The 21796-nt window shown below is 38.8% G+C and overlaps 1 protein-coding gene across 1 annotated transcript in view; it reads right to left on the reverse strand.

The window, feature by feature from the left end:
• DGKK (diacylglycerol kinase kappa) overlaps nt 1-21796 on the reverse strand; it is a 163971-nt gene that overhangs the window by 109943 nt on the left and 32232 nt on the right. The window contains exons 2-3 of the mRNA XM_059157839.1: nt 2737-2847; nt 523-603 (exon numbers count right to left, since the gene is read on the reverse strand). Coding sequence (XP_059013822.1) covers nt 523-603; nt 2737-2847 — 192 coding nt within the window. The remainder of the gene's footprint in view (nt 1-522; nt 604-2736; nt 2848-21796) is intronic.

The following is a 21796-nucleotide window of genomic DNA, read 5'->3' on the forward strand; positions in this document are numbered from 1 at the left end:
TTTCATCAGTGCCAAAACCTTGAATGCATTCCTTGAAAATCCTCTGCTTTCTTTGAAGCATCAGTAATCTCAGCATAAGTTAGCTCTCACTTTGGATTAGGTTCTTATCTACCTCATCAATGGAGAGAGTGTCACGTAATGATTATCTTGTTATGTTCTACAGCATATTAGCAGTCTCTTGAAAACCTCACAGTGATACTCTTCTAAATCACCTTCACCAGGAGGATTGATTTTTTAATAATACTCATTCTCCCCACCACCCAGAAATCAGCTCAGCTTTATACCAGGCTGGTAATAGAGAATAAGACATCACTTTTTCCTCTCTGTCAATGGGCTGGTAAAAATTGTTTACATGAAATAATCTTTAGCACTCATTTGCTTTAAGTGGATTTCCACACACATTTTGGGATCAAAGGAGACTTGGGAAACATGCATTCCGAAGAGGAAACACATGGGTATGGCAACCCCTCCACCCAACTAGCTCACACCCCAACCAATTTAATCATTTCCAATATTACTTACACAAAAACTATGACAAAGATTTCTACAGCTGCTTTCTGCCAAGGCAACCTGAGACAGATCAATTGTTTCAAAGCGTGCAAACTGGAAAGAGATAAGAAGGAGAAGAAAAAAAAATCTGGTTAATAATGTCAAAAGACACTAAAAAATACACACACACACGCACACACACACACACACACACACACAGGCATTTTTGGCAGTCATGAGCTTATCATTTCTTTGACTTGAGTGCTGGGATTTATTTAGCATTATGATTTTTGTTGATATATTATGTGACATACAAAAACCAAACCAAACTTGGGGCACCTGGGTGGCTCAGTGGGTTAAAGCCTCTGCCTGCAGCTCAGGTCATGATCTCAGGGTCCTGGGATCGAGCCCCGTATCGGGCTCTCTGCTTAGCAGGGAACCTGCTTCCCTTCCTCTCTCTCTGCCTGCCTCTTAAAAAAAAAAAAAAGAAAAAAAAAAAAAACCCAAACCAAACTAAAGCAAAACACAATTCTTCCTAAAACTGTTAGGTGGATTTACAGGAAGGCTTAGGTGGTTCAGAAATATTCAAAACTAAGGGTTTATGCTGTTGAAGATAATGGTATATGGCCTAGCTAAGGGCCAAAGGGAGCAGATAAGAGTTATTAGCTCCTATTTATTAGCTGGCAGCCTTTGACTTTGTTGCTAGTCCTATTCTGTTTGAGGCCTATGTCTCCTTATACATTGGCTATAATTGCTAACATCCAGCCAGCAGCAAGAAAAGCAGTACTATGAATAGAGATAGGGCTGGCTTCCCTGGCACAGAGCCTGTGCATTCATACAGGCCCCATGTTCAGAAGGGCCCTGCACTTGATTTATTTAATGCTCTGCTGTTACGATCTTAAAAAATTTTTTTATAATTTTTTAAAGATTTTATTTATTTATTTGACAGACAGAGATTACAAGTAGGCAGAGAGGCAGGCAGAGAGAGAGAGAGAGAGGAGGAAGCAGGCTCCCTGCCAAGCAGAGAGCCTGATGCGGGGCTTGATCCCAGGACCCTGGGATCATGACCTGAGCCGAAGGCAGAGGCTTTAACCCACTGAGCCACCCAAGTGCCCCCAATCTTGAAATTTTTAATAATTTCATCTTTGGACATGTTTTGGAAATGAAGTCCAATGGGACAATCACTCATGAACATAAGCAGAGGAGATATGCACAACCTGCATGCCACCCCATGTCTTATCACTCCATTTGCATTCATGATGCCCATGAGCATAGAATTCCAGTGGACCCATGATGTATGGGAGTTCAACGAGACTCAAAGCAAGTACAAGGTAAGCATGTTACATCTATGACTGAGTAAGTAAGGGAGCTTACAGCCCTGAGAATCCACACTTATGTTAGGAACTAGAACTTGCCTCAAACAGAGAAAAAGGCAATGGTGTTCTAAGAAATATGAACAACCAAGGCACCCTAGTGTGTTCTTTCTTACTTATGTTACTTCCCTATATTAGCCAATAATTTATGCTGAAAATGATAACATTGAAGGAAAGGGAAAGATAGGGCAGACCATAATTCCTTTTTCTTTCAGCCAGGGTGCTGGTAGAATGTATAAATATCAAGATGTGAAATTAAAACAGTTGAGATGGCTTTGTATACTGGTAAGAACAAAATATGTATGTGTGTATGAGCTACTAAATACAAATTATATAATTTTGGTCATTTTTCATATGAGCTAAATGCTTTTATATTTGCTTTTAAAACTGGCATTGCATAATATACAGATGAATGGCAAAAATGCTAATAATTTAAAATTTTATCTTTTCTTAGAATGACATTAAATAACAAATAAAAGATGACATGACTAATCATTGTATTATATTTTAATATCTTTAATGATGTTTTTCCTTGCTTTTTAAATAAGGGGCCCTGCATTTTCATTTTGTACTGGGCACCACAAATTGTGTAGTTGGTTCTGATGTAGAAGCTAATTGAGGAACTCTATAGAGGTAAGGGAAAGAGGAAAGGGAAGGGAGAGAAAAGTGTCCCTCCATTTGGCCCAAAAGGACAAGTTAAAGGAAAAGTAGAAGATCTTAACTTCTACCTTGATGTTTGCCAACATGTCTTTACCTATTGGCTTATGTCCCCTCACAAACATTTCCTGGCATTCCCACCCACTCACCCAAAATGACAAGATCATGTAGATATTCTCTGGAATAAATATTCTATATATACTATATATTTTCTTACCGCGGGATGGTGTGCAAAACAGAGCCTTTGTCCTCGAACCAGAAAATACCTAAGCTTCCATCTCTTGAAGGAATTACAGTTCTTCAGCAAAGGTCCTTCCTTCAGTATTTTCTGAAAGATAAAGCATAATGTTGAGTAATTAAGTTGAGTAATTTGCTCTCTCAGTTAAGAATATCAGGTATCTGGATGGCTCTATCTCTGTCACATATCTGAGAAATGGCCCGAGAGCCAGATAAAAATACAAGGAAGTTAATTCAGTCAGAAAAGGAATTGGTTACCCTTGGAAAACGCATTCAGAATGATATAGGCTCTAAGTTCCTTAGGATATTTGGCCCAAGAAACATGGAGAACACCTCCACTTGTGGTAAGGGATGGGTTGGAGGGACATGAACATAAAAATATAAGAACAATATTCTTAGGAGAAGATAATTAATAGAGGGAAAATCTGTGTTCAGCAATGGCAGATATTCTGGAAGGCTCCAGATTGTAGCTGTAGACCATTCCTATCAGTGTTACAGTGTTCCTTTTAGAATATTAAGTTGGATCACATCCCTTCCCCTGCTCACGAAGGAAGGCCAATAGCTTCCTAACATTTTCAGAACCAAATCCAAAGTCTTTACCCTGACCTTCAAGGGATTTATGATCTGGTAAGAAAGAAAAAGAGTCACCAAAAAGGAACTACCTTCTGATTATTTTCATTATGTATCTCATAGTCTGGTCACTTTTTCACTTTTTGAACAGAATGACTCAAAGCAAGCATAGAATCTGTTTACCATTTTTATCTTTAGGAAGTTCTCAGTTACATTTATAGGATACAAACCAACATACGAGAGTGCCATTTGGGAGAAATATTCACAACCACAAAGCTGGAGCCAACCCATACTGAATGGACAAAGAGTCAGACTTAGTTAAGTCACCAAATTAGGGACTACCATGAATTCCAATCATAATCTAAATTAGAATTCACTGCTTAGTGGTGGTGCAAGTTTGGCCTACATAGTGTTTTTCAGTTTTTAATTAGCTGATAATATTTAAAGGACAGAATATTTCACAGAAAAAGTCAAGTCTCTTGTTTCTTAAACAAACAAACAAACAAACAACCCAACAGATTGTTTCTCAGAGTCCGTAGTCTCTCATGGTGCATCTCCCACTCTAATGCCCCCCCTTTATTTGTCCCTACCGTCTCCTAATGTCCTCCATGCTATTCCTTATGTTCTACAAATTAGTGAAACCAAATGATAATTGGCTTTTTCTGCTTGACTTATTTCACTTAGCATAATCTCCTCCACTCTCATCCATGTTGATGCAAAAGCTGGGTATTCATCCTTTTTTTTTTTTTTTAAGATTTTATTTATTTATCAGAGAGAAGGAGAAAGCGAGCACAGGCAGAGAGAATGGCAGGCAGAGGCAGAGGGAGAAGCAGGCTCCCTGCCGAGCAAGGAGCCCAATGTGGGACTCGATCCCAGGATGCTGGGATCACAACCTGAGCCGAAGGCAGCTGCTCAACCAACTTAGCTGATTAATATTTCATTGTATAGGAGTGCCTGGGTGGCTCAGTGGGTTAAGCCTTTGCTTTTGGCTCAGGTCATGATCCCAGGATCCTGGGATTGAGCCCCGCGTGGGGCTCTCTGCTCAGTGGGGAGCCTGCTTCCCCCTCTCTCTCTGCCTGCCTCTTTGCCTACTTTTGGTCTCTCTCTCTCTCTCTGTCAAATAAATGAATAAAATCTTTAAAAAATATTCCATTGTATATATGGACCACATCTTTTTTATCATTTGTTTTTTGAAGGGCATCTCTGCTCTTTCCACATTTTGGCTATTGTGGACATTACTGCTATGAACATTGGGGCACATTTGGCCCTTCTTTTAACTGCATCTGTATTTTTGAGGCAAATGCCCAGTAGTGTAATTGCTGGGTCTTAGGGTAGCTCTATTTTTAATTTTTTGAGGAACATCTACACTATTTTCCAAAGTGGCTGCACCAACTTGCATTCCCACCAACAGTGTAAGAGGATCCCTTTCTCCACAGCCTCTCCAACATCTGTTGTTTCTTGCCTTGTCAATTTTGGCCATTCTAACTGGTGTAAGGTGTTATCTCAGTGTGGTTTTGATTTGAATTTCCCTGATGGCTAATGATGATGAACATTTTTTCATGTGTATGTTTGCCATCTGTATGTCTTTTTTGGAAAAATGTCTGTTCATGTCTTCTGCCCATTTTTTGACTTGATTACTTGTTTTTTGGGTGTTGAGTTGGAGAAGTTCTTTATAGATCTTGGATATCAGCCCTTTGTCTGTAGTGTCATTTGCAAATATCTTCTCCCATTCCATGGATTACTTCTTTGTTTTGTTGATGGCTTCTTTGAGTTTAGAGGAGATGGGGGTAGGGGGATAGGTGAGCCTGGAGATGGGTATTAAGGAGGGCACATATTGCATGGAGCACTGAGTGTTATTCAAAAACAATGAATCATGGAACACTACATCAAAAACTAATGATGTACTGTATGGTGACTAACATAACACTAAAAAAAAAAAAAAAAAAAAAAACAAACCAGAAAATCTGGTAACAATGTCAACCTATAGTCTCACATGGCTTACAGTTTGCTGGATCAGAGTAGCAGTTGCTTCTTTCAGTTTGGGGTATTTGACTCCAGTAAGCATTTGAGCTTGGGACCCTGATCTAAGCAATCCTTTGCTACTCTTGTTCTCCCAAATATACACACATCTATTACACTCTCTGTTATCTTACCTCCAACCCATAAGATAGCACTAACAGGTAGAACCTCTGTATGTCAACTGTAAAGTCAGTTCATGAGGAAAGTTTACTTGGGTCCTTTTGATAATTTATGGGAGTTTCAATGTTATTATAATACCCTTGAGATGTTTACAAAAGAATGGTGTGAAAGAGTCAAGACAAAGTGAACATTAAGATCTGTGGGAAGGGGAAAGCTGGCAGGGAGAGTGAGAAGTTATATTGAAATTGTTAAAACTGAGTCATCAATAGAAAACAACTATTCTAAGCATTGTAATTACATCAGTCTTTCTCTGATCTGGTGGTCTATGGTATATACTCTCAATGATGGTATTTAATTTTCTCTATCCCAACTTCTTCACCTCTATGCTGTATATTCTTCCATATTAAGTCTTAATGATACCTAAACAGTCATATTATCCCTTTCTGCTAAAGACTAAAGTTCAAAATTTTAACTGCTACAACCATTGAAGCCATAGCCATTATTTCTGCCCCTTTCTCAAGTTATTCTATTTAGTCAATTATTAAGTGTTTCTCATACTGTTCTTACATTTGTAATATACAGTGTCCCCTATAATAGCTCATTTTTAGTGAGCTATTATAATAGTAATGAGAAATGAGTAGGGGGATTTGTTCCTCTAGAAGATTCCCAGAACTCTGGGCTTTCTGGCCTTCAGAAAATTCTCAGACCCTGGTGATTTGAAACATTGAAGTAATAGAATTCAGCCTCTTCTTCCCAGCTGATTCCTTCCATGAAATATTAGTAATGACCACTCTTTAATTCCCCTTCCTGGTACTAAAGAAATGGTTCTCTTTTCTTCTCTTACCTGTGCCTTGCTAATTAATGACATTTTATTATCCATCCAAGGACACAGTGAACCAACCAATTAATTAATTAATCTATTAATCTGAGGACACAGCAAGTCATCAAAACCTTCATTTCTCATTCCATGAGCCTAGTATTTGTCAGTCAAGAAAAAGGAAAAATTGACTTTGCGATACATGTATCATTGGATAAAGTGCTTCATTCATATTTTCTGAGCTTCTAATATGGACTTCACCTTTGGCAGGGCCCTTTGGGGTAGCTGAAGAAATTGCAGGCACATTCTCTGCCTCAAAGATAAGGATAATGGGAGTAGAGGAGGAGGGACTGATAATTCATGTAGAGAGAAACAAAGTTATATGAGCTCAGAGAATTATTTGAAAAAGCCTTGGAGGCTTCATGCTTATTGCTCTAAGTGTTTACCTTCTGATTCAAATGAGGGGTTCCACCAAGACAGTGTTTATCTACTCAAATATCCTATAATTTGGTATACCAGCCAAATCATAATTATCTCTTCTCTGTGCCATAATATTAAACTGATCACTTTGAATGCACAGCTTTAAGTGTAGGGATATCTAGTCAATATCCATAGAGGGCTGGTTGGTAACAAAAGGATCATCAAGACTTAGCAAGGGAATTGGAGAGACAAATATCAGTTGCTACTAAATTCTAGGTGATTATGATTAAATGCTGACAAATATTACTAGCTCATTCCATTTTTTAAGACAAGCTGGCAATACAAACTAAAATCTGTGTGAAGTTTTGTAATATTTAAATACTAGGAACTAACTAACTTTTTAAAAATTTGTGAGTGCCAAACAAAACATATATGCAGGACAAAGCCCACCCACAGCAACCAGTCTGAAATTTCTGAACTATAACAATTGTCACTTTCCCTAGAGGACAAAGTGAATTAAGTGGTAGTTATTTCTAGTGTCAGAGGAGATTGCAGTGCATGAATTTAGAGTTTGTGTGTTAGGATCCTGTGTATGAGATGTATATTACCATGTTGGGAGCAGATAAATGTTGATGTGGTCCATGTATAGTAGGTAGGAAGTTTAGAAGGTCACACAAGAGTTTCTTAAGTTCTAAACACAGACTCTATATCATCAACTCTGAACTTCCACAAATATAAAAATCTGGGTTGGAAAAGGTAAAATTACTATAGTTCCTTTCCTTTTTAACTCTGTCCACCTTTGGGAGAAACTTACCTACTAACCCAATCCCCATTTTTAGATAAACCGCTTTTTATTTAAAGCTCAAAAAGTGCCCCAACTTGAACAAGAAGAAGCTAAAAATCAATCACTTGCCTCAAGTCAATAAAATATGTGCATGCAAACAAATTTTTACCTGCTCAAGGCTACTAAACCTAACAACCATGTGAGACAAAAATTGGAAGACACACACACACACACACACACACACACCTTGCAAAGGGTAGCTTTGGAAGAATGCTTGTGTCCCATGAGAGTATTTGCATAGTGTTTCCCAGTTCCTGGCTGTTTGCAGATAACATCATCTCATTACCCTCCACCACAACTATGCAGTGGTACCTCCAATTTCCAGAAGGTAAATCTGAGGATTGGGTGTTTTCTGTTGCTTTGCTTGAGGAACCACAATTATAAAATATTGGTGAGCTCTATGCTCTTTCCACTACTCTGCCCATGGCAAGAAAATGTGGAGTGACTGGATAATTAGTATGCACACCACAGAGTAAACATACTAATCAAATTTCGTCCTGAAAGATAAGACCATAGATATCAAAGAATTAAAAGCTGTTCTATGAACAGTTCTGAATACTCAGTATTAAAACTGTTAATGAGCTTCCCTCTAAGAGGTAAATAGTAATCCATAGTGAACAAGAAGGGAGTTCTCCTGTTTGTTTTTTTGTTTGTTTGTTTGTTTGTTTGTTTTAAGTGACTGTCCTGGGTGGGGAGGAAGCAAAATGGCAGAGGAGTAGGAGACCGAAATAGCATTAGGTCCCAGGAGTTCAGCTAGATAGTTATCAAACCATTCTGAACACCCACAAATGGAAAAGGAGATAGAAGAGAAGAAGAGCAGCAATTCCAGGAATAGAAAAGTGACCAATTTTGGGAAGGTAGGATGTGTGGAGAAGTGAATCGAGGTGACGAGAAGAGAGACTGTGGGAGGAGGAGCCGGCTCCTGGCAAGTGATGGAGCAGTGGACACAAAACCAGAACTTTTAGAAGTTTGCTCCACTGAGGGACATCACTCCAGAGGCTAAGCAGGAGGTGGAGCCATCATGGGGACAGTGTGGTCTCAGGTGCCGCAGGGTCACAGAAAGACAATGGGTGTCTGAGTGTGGCAGAGCTGCCAGGTATCAGAGTGGGGAAGCTGGCTATAGAGACAGAGCTGAGGAGTGCACTCTTAGCTCAGGGTTACCTTAAACCATGATCTAAGTCACAGTTGGGCCACTGCTCTTTGAGCGTGGACCCCAAAAGTGGCAGATCCTGAGAGACCCCCTCCTTCCTCCTCTGGGAGGAGTGGCATGGGAGTGCACTGCAGGAATCTGTTGGGTTTGGAGACTCCAAATGGGGCCATGTGCCAGAGATCGAAACACTCAGTCACAGGCTGGGTGATCTCGGAGTGTAGCCAGAGACCAAGGAGATGGGGGGAAATGCCTGCTTTTCTCTGAAGGCACACTGAGAAGTGAGGTCTTGAGCTCTCGGCTCCTCCAGGCTGGAGATTGGGAGGTCGCCATTTTCATTATTGTCCTCCAAAGCATTCAGGGACAAAAGCATCGAGAGCGAACCCAAGCATGTTATTTAGCCTGGCCCCTGGCAAGGGCTGTGCAATTCTGCCTTTGGCAAGGACATTTGAGATACACTGCAACAGGCACCTTCCCCAGAAGATCAGTAAGAACATCCAGTCAAGACCAAGTTCACCATTCAACGAAAACTGCGGAAGTCCAGAGCGAGGGGACAGTAACACATAGAATTCATGGCTTTTTCCCCCATGATCCTTTAGTCTTGCGAAGTTAAATCTTTTTAAAAGATTTTATTTATTTATTTAACAGACAGAGATCACAAGTAGGCAGAGAGGCAGGCAGAGAGAGAGGGGGAAGCAGGCTCCCTGCTGAGCAGAGAGCCTGATGCAGGGCCTGATCCCAGGACCCTGAGATCATGACCTGAGCCGAAGGCAGAGGCCCTAACTCACTGAGCCACCCAGGCATCCCTAATTTTTTTTAATTTTTTTTTCTTAATCCAGTTTTTAACTTCTACTTATTCCTTTTTAATGTCTTTGAACTATTTTATCAATACCTTTTTAAAAATATTTTAAATTTCATTGTTATAGTCATTTTTCTCCCTTCATTGTATTTAACATTACTTTTGTATACATATAGGTTTTTTCTTTAAAATTTTAAGATACAATTTCTTCTAATAGATCAAAATATATCCTAAATCTAACTCCAGATTGATACATTCTCTCCTCTATTTTTCTTTTTCCAACCAACGTATCATTTCCTTTTTTAGACTATTTTTTAATTTTCATCTTTACAATCATATTTCATCCCTTTATCGTGTTTACCCATATATATGGTGTGTGTATATAAATATATATATACATATACATGTATATACAAATTTAAAAATTATATAAAAATTTATATATAAATATATAAGTTTTTATAAATATATAAATAAATTTATAAATAAAAATATACATATAAATATGTAAGTAAATAAGTAAATTTGTCCCTTCCTTAAAAATTTTGGGAGGTAATTTCTTTCAAGAGACCAGAATACACACAAAGTGAAGTGTGTGGCTCCATTCTATTCACCAGTTATACACACACACACACACACACACACGTATATGTAATTCTTTTTTCCCCCTTTCTTCTCCCTCCTGGTTTCGGGTCTCTTTTTATTTGGTTAGCATATATTTCTCTGGGGTCTTTGCCATCCTTTTAGTATTTTACTCTCTCAATCATATATTCTTATCTGGATAAAATGACAAGGTGGAAAAACACACCACAAAAAAAGAAAAAGAGGCAGTACTAATGACAATGGACCTAATCAATACGAACATTGGTAATATGTCAGAACAAGAGTTCAGAAGGATGATTATCAAGGTGATAGCTAGGGTCGAAAAAGGCATGGAAGATATTAGAGAATTCCTTTCTGGAGAAATAAAATCCCTTTCTGGGGAAATAAAAGAGCTAAAACCTAACCAAGTTGGAATGAAAAAAGCTATTAATATGGTGCAATAAAAAATGGAGGGGCTTACTTCTAGGATAAATGAGGCAGAAGAGAGAATTAGTGCTTTAGAAGATCAAATGATAGAAAATAAAGAAGCTGAGAAAAACAGAGACAAGCAATGACTGGACCGTAAGGGGAGAATTTGAGAGATAAGTGATACCATAAGATGAAACAATATTAGAGTAATTGGGATGGCAGAAGAAGAAGAAAGAGTGGGGGGAAGGTATATTGGAGCAAATTATAGCAGGGAATTTCCCTAATATGGCAAAGGGAACAAGCATCAAAATCCAGGAGGCACAGAGAACTCCCCTCAAAATCAATAAAAATAGGTCCACACCCCATCATCTACTAGTACAACTAACAAGTCTCAGTGACAAAGAGAAAATCCTGAAAGCAACTCTGGAAGAGGTCTGTAACATACAATGGCAGAAATATTAGATTGGCAGCAGACTTATTTACAGAGACCTGGCAGGCCAGAAAGAATGGGCATGGTATGTTCAGCACACTAAATGAGAAAAATACATAGCCAAGAACACTATATTCAGCTTGGCTGTCATTGAAAATAGAAGAAGAAAACAAAAGTTTCCAGGACAAACAAAAATTAAAAGAATTTGTAACACCAAATCAGTCCTACAAGAAATATTGAAAGGATCCTCTAGGCAAAGAGAGAGCCTAAAAGTAATAGACCAGAAAGAAACAGACACAATATACAGCAATAGTCACCTTACAGGCAATACAATAGCACTAAATTCATATCTTTCAATAGTTACCCTGAATGTAAATGGGCTAAATGCCCCAATCAAAAGACACAGGGTATCAGAATGGATTAAAAAAAAAAAAAACAAGACCCCTTGATATGCTGTCTGCAGGAAACTCATTTTAGACCAAAAGACACCTCCAGGTTTAAAGTGAGGGGGTGGAAAGCAATTTACCCTCTTAATGAACATCAAAACAAAGCTGGGGTGGCAATCCTTATATCAGATAAATTAGATTTTAAACCAAAGCCTATAATAAGAGATGAGGAAGGACACTATATCATACTTAAAGTGTCTGTCCCACAAGAAGATCCAACAACTTTCAATATCTATGCCCCTCACATGAAAGCAGCCAATTATATAAACCAATTAATAACAAAATCAAAGAAACACATCAACCATAATACAATAATAGTAGGGGACTTTAATACCCCCCTCACTGAAATGGAAAGATCATTTAAGCAAAAGATTAACAAGGAAATAAAAGCTTTAAATGACACACTGGACCAGATGGACATCACAGGTCTATTCAAAATATTTCATCCCAAAGCAATAGAATACACATTCTTCTCTAGTGCACATGAAACATTATCTAGAATGGATCCCATCCCAGGTCACAAATCAGGTCTCAACTGGTACCAAAAGATTGGGATCATTCCCTGTATATTTTCAGACCACAATGCTCTGAAGCTAGAACTCAATCACAAGAGGAAAGTTGGAAAGAACTCATATATGGAGGCTAAAGAGCATCCTAGTAAAGAATGAATGGGTCAACCAGGAAATAAAAGAAGAATTGGAAAATTCATGGAAACAAATGAAAATGAAAACACAGTGGTTCAAAACCTGTAGGACACAGCAAAGGCAGTCCTGAGAGGAAAGTATATAGCGATACAAGACTTTCTTAAGAAAAATAAAAGGTCTCAAATACACAACCTAACCCTACACCTAAAGGAGCTGGAGAAAGAGCAGCAAAGAAAGCCTAAACCTAGCAGGAGAAGAGAAATAATAAACAGCAGAGCAGAGATCAATGAGATAGAAACCAAAAGAACAGTAGAACAAATCAACAAACTAGGAGTTGGTTCTTTGAAAGAATTAATAAGATTGATAACCCCTGGTCAGACTTATCAAAAAGAAAAGAGAAAGGACCCAAATAAATAAAATCATGAATGAAAGAGGAGAGATCACAACCAACATCAAACAAATATAAACAATTATAAGAACATATTATGAGCAGCTACACACCAACAAATTTGACAATCTGGATGAAATGGATGCACTCCTAGAGACATATAAACTACCAAAACTGAATCAGGAAGAAGTATAAAACCTGAACAGACCCATAACCAGTAAGGAGATTGAAGCAGTCATCAAAAATCTCCCAACAAACAAGAGCCCAGGGCCAGAAGGCTTCCCAGCGGAATTCAACCAAACATTTAAAGAAGAATTAATACCTATTCTCCTGAAATGGTCCCAAAAAATAGAAATGGAAGGAAAACTTCCAAACCCATTTTATGAGGCCAGAATTACCTTGATGCCAAAACCAGACAAAGACCCCATCAAAAAGGAGAATTACAGACCAATAACCTTGATGAACATGGATGCAACTATTCTCACCAAAATACTAGCCAAAAGGACCCAACAGTACGTTAAAAGGATTATTCACAGCACCATGTAGGATTTCTTCCTCAGCTGCAAGTTTGGTTCAACATCCACGAATCAATCAATGTGATACAATACATTAATAAAAGAAAGAACTTGAAGCAGATGACACTCTCAATAGATGCTGAAAGTGCATTTGACACAGTACAGCATCCTTTCTTGATCAAAATTCTTCATGATGTAGGGATAAAGGGTACATAACTCAATATCATAGAAGCCATCTGTGAAAAACCCACAGCCAATATCATTCTTAATGGGAAAAAACTGAGAGCTTTTCCCCTAAGGTCAGGAACATGGCAGGACTGTCCACTATCACCACTGCTGTTCAACCTAGAACTAGGAGTCCTAGCCTCAGCAATCAGACAACAAAAAGAAATAAAAGGCATCTGAATCAGCAAAGAAGAAGTCAAACTCTCACTCTTTGCAGATGACATGATACTTTATGTGAAAAACCCAAAAGACTCCACCCCACAATTGCTAGAACTCATACACAAGAATTCAGCAGAGTGGCAGGGTATAAAATCAATGCACAAAAAAATCAGTTGCATTTCTATACACCAACAGCAAGACAGAAGAAAGAGAAATTAAGAATTAAATCCCATTTACAATTGCACCCAAAACCATAAGACACCTGGGAATAAACCTAACCAAAGAGGCAAAGAATTTGTACTCAGAAAATTATAAAGGACTCATGAAAGCAATGGAGGAATACATAAAGAAATGGCAAAATATTCCATTCTCATAGATTGGAAGAACAAATATTGTGAAAATATCTATGCTACCAAAAGTAATCTATGCATTTCATGAAATCCCTATCAAAATGCCATCAATGCTTTTTCAAAGAAATGGAACAAATAATCCTAAAATTTATATGGAACCAGAAAAGACCCCAAATAGCCAGAGGAATGTTGAAAAGGAAAACCAAAGTTGGTGGCATCAAAATTCCAGACTTCAAGCTGTATTAGAAAGCTGTAATCATTAAGACAGTATGGTATTGGTACAAAAACAGACACATAGACCAGTGGAATAGAATAGAGAGTCCATAAATAGACCCTCAACTCTATGATCAAATAATCATCACAAAGCAGCAAAGAATGTTCAGTGGAAAAAAGACAATTTCATCAACAAATGGTGCTGGGAAAATTGGATAGCCACATGCAGAAAAATGAAACTGGACCATTTCCTTATACCACACAGAAAAATAGACTCAAAATGGATGAAAGACCTCAATGTAAGATAGGAATCCATCAAAATCCTTGAATAGAACACTGGCAACTACCTCTTTAACCTCAGCCACAGCAACTTCTTCCTAGAAACATTGCCAAAGGCAAGGGAAGCAAGGGCAAAAATGAACTATTGGAACTTCATCAAGATCAAAAGCTTTCGCACAGCAAAGAAAATAGTCAACAAAACCAAAAGACAACTGACAGAATGGAGAAGATTTTTGCAAATGACATGAGATAAAGGGCTAATTTCCAAAATCCAGAAAGAATTTATCAAACTCAACACCCAAAGAACAAATAATCCAATCAAGAAATGGCCAGAAGACTCACGAACAGACATTTCTGCAAAGAAGACATCCTGAAGGCCCACAGACACATGAAAAAGTGCTCCACATCACTAGGCATCAGGTAAATACAAATCAAAACCACAGTGAGATACCACCTCACACCAGTCAGAATGGCTAAAATTAACAAGTCAGGAAATGACAGATGTTGGCGAGGATGCAAAGACAGGGGAACCCTCCTACACTGTTGGTGGGAATGCAAATTGGTTCAGCCCCTCTGGAAAATAGTATGGAGGTTCCTCAAAAAGTTGTAAATAGAGCTACCCTACAACCCAGCAATTGCATTACTGGGTATTTACACTAAAGATACAAATGTAGTGATCCGAAGGGGCACATGCACCCAAATGTTTATAGCAGCAATGTCCACAATAGTCAAACTATGGAAAGAACCTAGATGTCCATCAACAGAAGAATGGACAAAGAAGATGTGAGATATATATATAAATATCTATCTATCTATCTATATATATATATATAAAACTATACACACACACACAATGGAATACTATGCAGTCATCAAAAGAAATGTAACCTTGCCATTTGCAACGATGTGGATGGAACTAGAGGGTATTATGCTGAGTGAAATAAGTCAATCAGAGAAAGACAACTATCATATGATCTCTCTGATACGAAGAATATGAGAAGCAGGGCAGGGGGTGGTTGGGGGAGGGAAGAAAAAAAAAATGAAACAAGATGGGACCGGGAGGGAGACAAACCATAAGAGACTCTTTTTTTTTTTTTTTTAAAGAGTTTATTTATTTGACAGAGAGAGAGATCACAAGTAGGTAGAGAAAGAGGGAGAAGCAGGCTCCCCACTGAGCAGAAAGCCCGATGCAGGGCTCAATCCTAGGACCCTGAGATCGTGACTTGAGCCGAAGGCAGAGGCTTAACCCACTGAGCCACCCAGGCACCCCCATAAGACTCTTAATCTCAAAAAACAAACTGAGGGTTGCTGGGGGGTGAGGAGGTAGGGAGAGGATTATGGACATTGGGGAGGGTATGTGGTATGGTAGGCCTGTGAAATGTGTAAGCTTGATGATTCATAGACCTGTACTCCTCGGGCAGGTCTATAATATAATATAATATAATATAATATAATATAATATAATATAATATAGAATACATTATATGTTAATAAAAATAATTAAGAAAATAAATAAAATGACTGTCCAGGATTGACTAGAACAGTAATGAGAATTCACATGTATACTGCATGTTCAATTGATAAAGTACTTTTACTTTTGCTATTGAATCCTCTCAGCTGCTCTTTGAAGTTGATAGTGAAGGCATCTAACTCAATATTGCCCTATGAAAGATAACCTGAGCTGCAGTTTAAGTGGCTTGACCATATATTTTTATTTCTTAGACATATCAAGACGCTTGAAATTTTTCCTCTCAAATAAAATTGTCTATGTTTGTTTTGCATTTCTGAGATTTCACAGCATCTTGGGGAAAAAAAATTTGTCAGAAGAATCCATCTCTAATGTTATTATGAAAGGCAATGAGGAATAGGTTCTATATGTAAAATTTTTCTTGGTGGCCACCTTTACAGGCATACAAGTATTTCACAAAAAATGGAGCACACCAGTAATCTTTTTGGTCCAAGCTGCCACATTTCTGTGCCAATGTTTTGACACTGCAGATAGGAAGAAGTTAGGAAGGGTCATAGGATCCTTGTACATACTGAAATGCCATGTGATCCATCTGATGCTTCTTAAACCAGAACATACTGTAAGCAAGCCTCCTACGCCTTCCTGTCAGTTTTATCCGACATTAAAACCAAAACACTGTAGTGTCTATTCTTAAAGTCTCAAGGTTGGTTGTTTTGTAGTGGGAGTGAGTGTGGTGTTGAGTCCAACTACCACAGAGATGGATCAGCTTCATTCAAATCCAAGATTACAGAATTTATCAAAGTATAGGTAATTCAGGTTCACACAAAATGTCTTTGCCTAAAGTGTAGCAACAATTGCAGAGGAAGCTAGAGCTTTGGAAAGCTCTGCTTCAGTTTTCTTTCAGGTCTTCTTTGAGAAGTCGATCTCCATTATTCCCAGAAGCTCTTCCATCCTGGCACAGATGACCTCTCTCCCTGATGCTCTGCAACTCAGCATGTACAAATTAATTGCCAGCAGTGCGGGTAAGATTTCCCTTGCCCCATATTTATTAAATATCTTCTACAAAATATCTCAACAGGGTCTACAAAACAGCCAAATTTCCTATATATAATTAACACCTGCCTGCTGCTTAATTAAGAAAGGGCAAGTACAGCTGCTGCTGTGACCTTTTCCTATATTCTTCCCAAATCCCCAAAGCTGTGACTATCAGCTACGTCTGTTTTACTGTGGCTCAGTGAGCTTTTGATGGGTGAGGCTTTAGGGTTTTTGTTTTTTCTTTAATGTTTCCTAGCAAAAGGAGCCCTTATTACATAGCCAAATTGAATTCTACCCCTAGCCAATCGAAGAGTAGGCAAGCATCATGACATGTACCACTACCTGTTACTAGCTTGGTGTTCTTCTGTTTTACTTTCTCATGCTGATCTTGGGAGGGAGGTGGATCAAGTTGGGAGAGGAGTAGGTTACCACTCTTCAGCGGAGAACAGGTCTCCCATCATGAGCACAGCTGGGGAAGCCAGCTTCCTGCTTATGGCTCTTTCAGTCTGAAAACCTGGAACATCTCTTCTCTTTGCCTTGGGGGCCGAGGTGATGGGAAGAAAACCATGTCCCAAAATGCCCTGTCAAAGTTGATTCAGAGCAACAATGTTTGATTTGGTTAAAATGTAACTTCAGGTACTTTAGGCTTTAAACAAGACCAAAACTGGTGTTTCACTGAAAACTTAACATTCCCCAGGGGTCCTGTTGACATGGCAGGAGTCAGACAGACTGGCTCCAGTGTTTACTAGCTGTGTGGCCTTGGGAAAATCACTTAACCTCTCTGAGCCCCAATTTCCTTGTCTTGTTAGATGAGGATATCTCACAGAACATGTGTCTGCCACTCTATAAGTGTGAGCCCCTCCTAGATTGTGGAGGCAGAGGCTTGTGCCACAGTTTCATTCACCCCACTAATGGGAGCTTTCCCCTTGGCACTAGCAACTCTGGATGGCTAAGGGTTGCAGCAGAAGAATGTGAAGGTGACCAGTTGTTCCAGTTTTCCTAGGACTGTAAGTGCTAAAACCAGGAAAGTCATGGGAAAACCAAAATATGTTGGTCACCTTAACATTGAAGAATCAGATCTTTCTACTGCTCAGGTCTGTAAGGACTATAGCTGCAAATCCCTCTCACTATTTCTTGTGCTAAGGAAGAACTATATAGACAATCATCCATGTCCCTATTCTCTACTAGTGAAATAAAATAAAGTTGAGAATGATACTACATTTGTTTTCTGAATAGGCAAAAACTTTAACCAGTTCCTCACACATCATTCAAAAGATATTTTATACACATGTACAAACATACATACACATATTATTTTGCCTTCATGTATGCAAAGTGTTTTGTTTCTCACTTTCTATGCCTAATTCATCATGGAGTCCTTTTAATATTGGTACATACTGAGCTACCTCATTTCCTTTTACAACTGCATAGCATTCCACTGTATGGATGTAATGTGATTTACTTAAACAGTCCCCTATTAGTGGAAGTGGTTTAAAATATTATTCTATTTCAAACAACATTGCAGTGACTTTCAGTATTTACATATCATTTTGCACTGGTGTGAGTACATTGATAAGATAAATATCAATGGTTGGTAACTTTAAAACTAGTCTACTGGGACCATAAAACCCAGACACATATGTCTTCTCAAATCTCTCTATGTCTCTCCCTTTCCTTTTTCTATTGTTGGAGTTTCCTAGGAAGGGTAAGGACCACTAATTGCTTGGGGGTTGGGGAGGAGGTGAGTAATTTGGACTGAGGCTGACAAAGTGCAGAAAACAGTAACCTGGCTCTTCATAATTGCTCTGGGACCAGCAGCAGCCAGGAAGGGGGAAGAGCTCAGCTGAGTCCTCCCAGACCTATACAAAGATTTGCATGCTGGTTTGCTGCCTTGAACTGTGCAGACTTCAACATGCTATTTCACTGCTATAAGGGACTAGCAAGATAGCTGAAGGTGGGAATATGAAGATGGGGTTTATGTAGTTCAAAATTTGTGCTCTTGCTGCAAAACTGCCTTTTAATTTTCAGAGCTAGACCTTAACAATGACTAATCATCTTCCTCCTCACCCCATTAGAGATGATGAAAATAAGGCCCTAAGAGGGACTGTACTTACCCGATTCAAACAGAAAATTAATGGCAGGACCAGGACTGGGGCTTCAGGTCACTCTATTTTAGTGGTGTGGGGAATCTTCACTAACTCTTTAATGGGAGTGAAGGTGCCCTATAACCACAGTCACTGAGTTTGTTTTGTATTGGAAGTGCCTTCTGGAACATATGCATAGTTTGGGGGGCTCTAGCAGGATATCAGGGAAAGGGATGCAAGGACCAGCAGGGAAATAGCTTGGCTCTAAGAGCTGGATCATGAGGAAGAGTTGGGTCAGAGCTTTGGAAGTTTGGGGAGAAAAGTAGCTTATGGTAAGGTAGAAGGTTGTCCTTCCTCTGCAAATGCAGGGAAGGCTAAAGGTGTCAACTAGGGAAAAGAGAATTGTTTTTGAGCCTTGGGAAAACTAAAAGCTCAGAAACAGAAAACCCAGTGAAATGAATAGTGTAAGTGGGAACTTAGTGGAAGACTCATGTTGCTGTAGCACAGTTGCTAATGGTTAGAAAAGGAAGTTAAGTGGTCACACAAGGTCCCTAAATGAAAGATATCAGATAATTTTGGACCCTGGTCTTCAAGTTATCCAAGATCACAGACAGCAGGGCATCAATTATCTAGTGCCACCAACTTAAAAGGAATGACTGTTTCCAATAAAAAAAGGAATGATTTATTCCAACTGCCTTATTCCCCACCCTTTCATCTACCAGCTATCAACAATGGATAAGTTCTTCTGTGGGTGTTTCTTCTTGGGGGCATCCTGCCTGTTGCTTCCAGCTCTGGGATCCCACCACCAAGGCACATGATATCCTAACCAACTCCTTTGAGATTAGTGGTTCCTGTTCTGACTCTGGTGATGTCCTCATTGAAGCAGCCAGCGCAGTGATTTCTTCTTCAAGTTTCTCTTCAACTATACCCCTCAAAAGGAAGAGAGTCGTTTGGGGCTAACAAATGCCTGTGATTAGCCCTTGGTTTACATGCATTATCTCATTTAATGCCCACAGTAACAGTCCTGTAAGAGAGGTGGAGAAGTTGAGGCTTAGAGAGGTTAAGTGACTAGTTCAAGTCATAGTAACCTGGGTCTGTTTGACTTTACTGCCTGTCCCGTCCAAATACCAAGCAGCTACAGGGTGGTCACCATGTTGTGGCTTGGGTGTCAGGTCTAACCTGGGAATCACTATAATCCACTTCTTCACCCTATAGAGGCCACCATTTCACCCAATAGGAAAAGCAATGGGCTGGCAATGTCTACAGATTTCCCACTAGTTTAGCTGGAGTAGACCATATACTGCAAATGAGTCACAAATGGGGAGGAAAAAAATCACAATCCTTTAGAAAGGTGCCTGAAATGTCATAATTTCAAATTTTGCATATTTTAATACTTTGTAACAACATGCTATATACCATTCTTAGGAGCTCTTAAAGATGGGGACTTTAGCCTTTAGAGGTGTTTTAAAATGCTTGCAACCTAGTGCCAAAGAAAACTTGTAAACATACAACTCACTCAAAGAACAAAACACTGAAGACTCAATTGATGCTTTCTGTGCTTTGGTATTTATTAAAAATACCTGTCTCTTTCTAATTATGTCTTCAAATGTACCTCATAATGTGGGTGTGACAAGCCCATATCACTTAACCCATGTACTTGGGGATTTGGAGAGATTGCCTCATTGCCAAACTGGCCCCATGGAGACGGTTATTTGAAGGCATGAACAGGACCTAAGAATACACTTATTAATAGGTAATTTGGCAGCCCACCAAATATGGAGGGAAATGGGAGGGGAGAGCTGTGATTGCAGGAAACACTAGTTTGTCAAGGAAGAGATTATATTTGTGGGCTTTGGTTCCAGACGAATTACTGGCTAAGTAACAAAGCTAAAAAGCTGTGCCAAAGAAGGCCACCAGGGACTAGATTCCTTAGCAGTGGTGGTGATAGTAGTAGTAGCAGTAGTAGTAGTAGTAGTAGTAGTAATGGTAATAATAATGTGAATTGCTAACAGTTGGTGGGCCTTTACTATGTGAGAAGCACTGTAAAACCATGTCACATGCATTATCTCATTTGATCCCAGCAACAACCCTAAAAGGTATGTGCTGTAACAATCCTTATTTTATAGATGGAGAAACTGAGGCTTGGACAACTTTAGTAGATTCCCACGTAGGTTAATAAATGGCAGAGCTAAAATCTCTCTTGGAGTTTTATAAGTTTATAAGTTTTATAAACCAGTTATTCCTTCAGTGAAAGAAAAAGAAAGGCTTAAATCACAGGTCTCTTTGCAAGTTATACCCTATTCCATGTCATTTGACAAAAGGAGGCAGGATATGGGGGGAGATTCGTGGTGTGAATCACAGCTATTTGGTTCAGTTTTGGTTTTGTTTTTAATATGAAATTCTAAAGTAATTAAGGTGATAGTAATTGTTTAGTTTACACAGCACTTTATCAGCTATAAAGATCTTGAAGATTCTTATTTGGCTTTGAAGACAACCCTGAGGAGTAGGCAAGGTAAGTAATACTATTGGCTTTTTTCCAGAGAAAGCACTGTGATCCAAGTGAAGTAGGTAACTTGCCCAGGTCACTATGTGGTAAACTCACCCTGGCCTCCTAACTCCCAGTACAAGGCTCTTTTCACTGTATCTCTAAATTTTCTGTTTTTGGTGTTATTTTATATCTTTTTAATTAGTCATCTGTATTTTCAAAATCTAATTTCCCCTTCTCATCCCTTTTCTTCCATCCTGCAGTATAACTTTCTATTGTCATCTCTGGTAAAGAAATATGGCATACTCAAGTGCACTATTAGCAGATACGCTCTAGTTCCATCCATGTTGTCGCAAATGGCAAGATTTCATTTCTTTTGATGGCTGCATAGTATTCCATTGTGTATATATACCACATCTTCAAGAGAATACATGAAAGTGCTTAGTGCTACATACAAATCCAATACTTATTTCTTTTTTCCCTCTGTGGATATGGTGGTAATATTTTTTGATCCTTAAATTGGAATACAAGACTTGGTGAGTGTGAGTATATATGTGGTTGCAACAGGATAC

Source organism: Mustela lutreola, chromosome X (assembly GCF_030435805.1).
Source record: "Mustela lutreola isolate mMusLut2 chromosome X, mMusLut2.pri, whole genome shotgun sequence".
Taxonomy (NCBI): Eukaryota; Metazoa; Chordata; class Mammalia; order Carnivora; family Mustelidae; genus Mustela; species Mustela lutreola.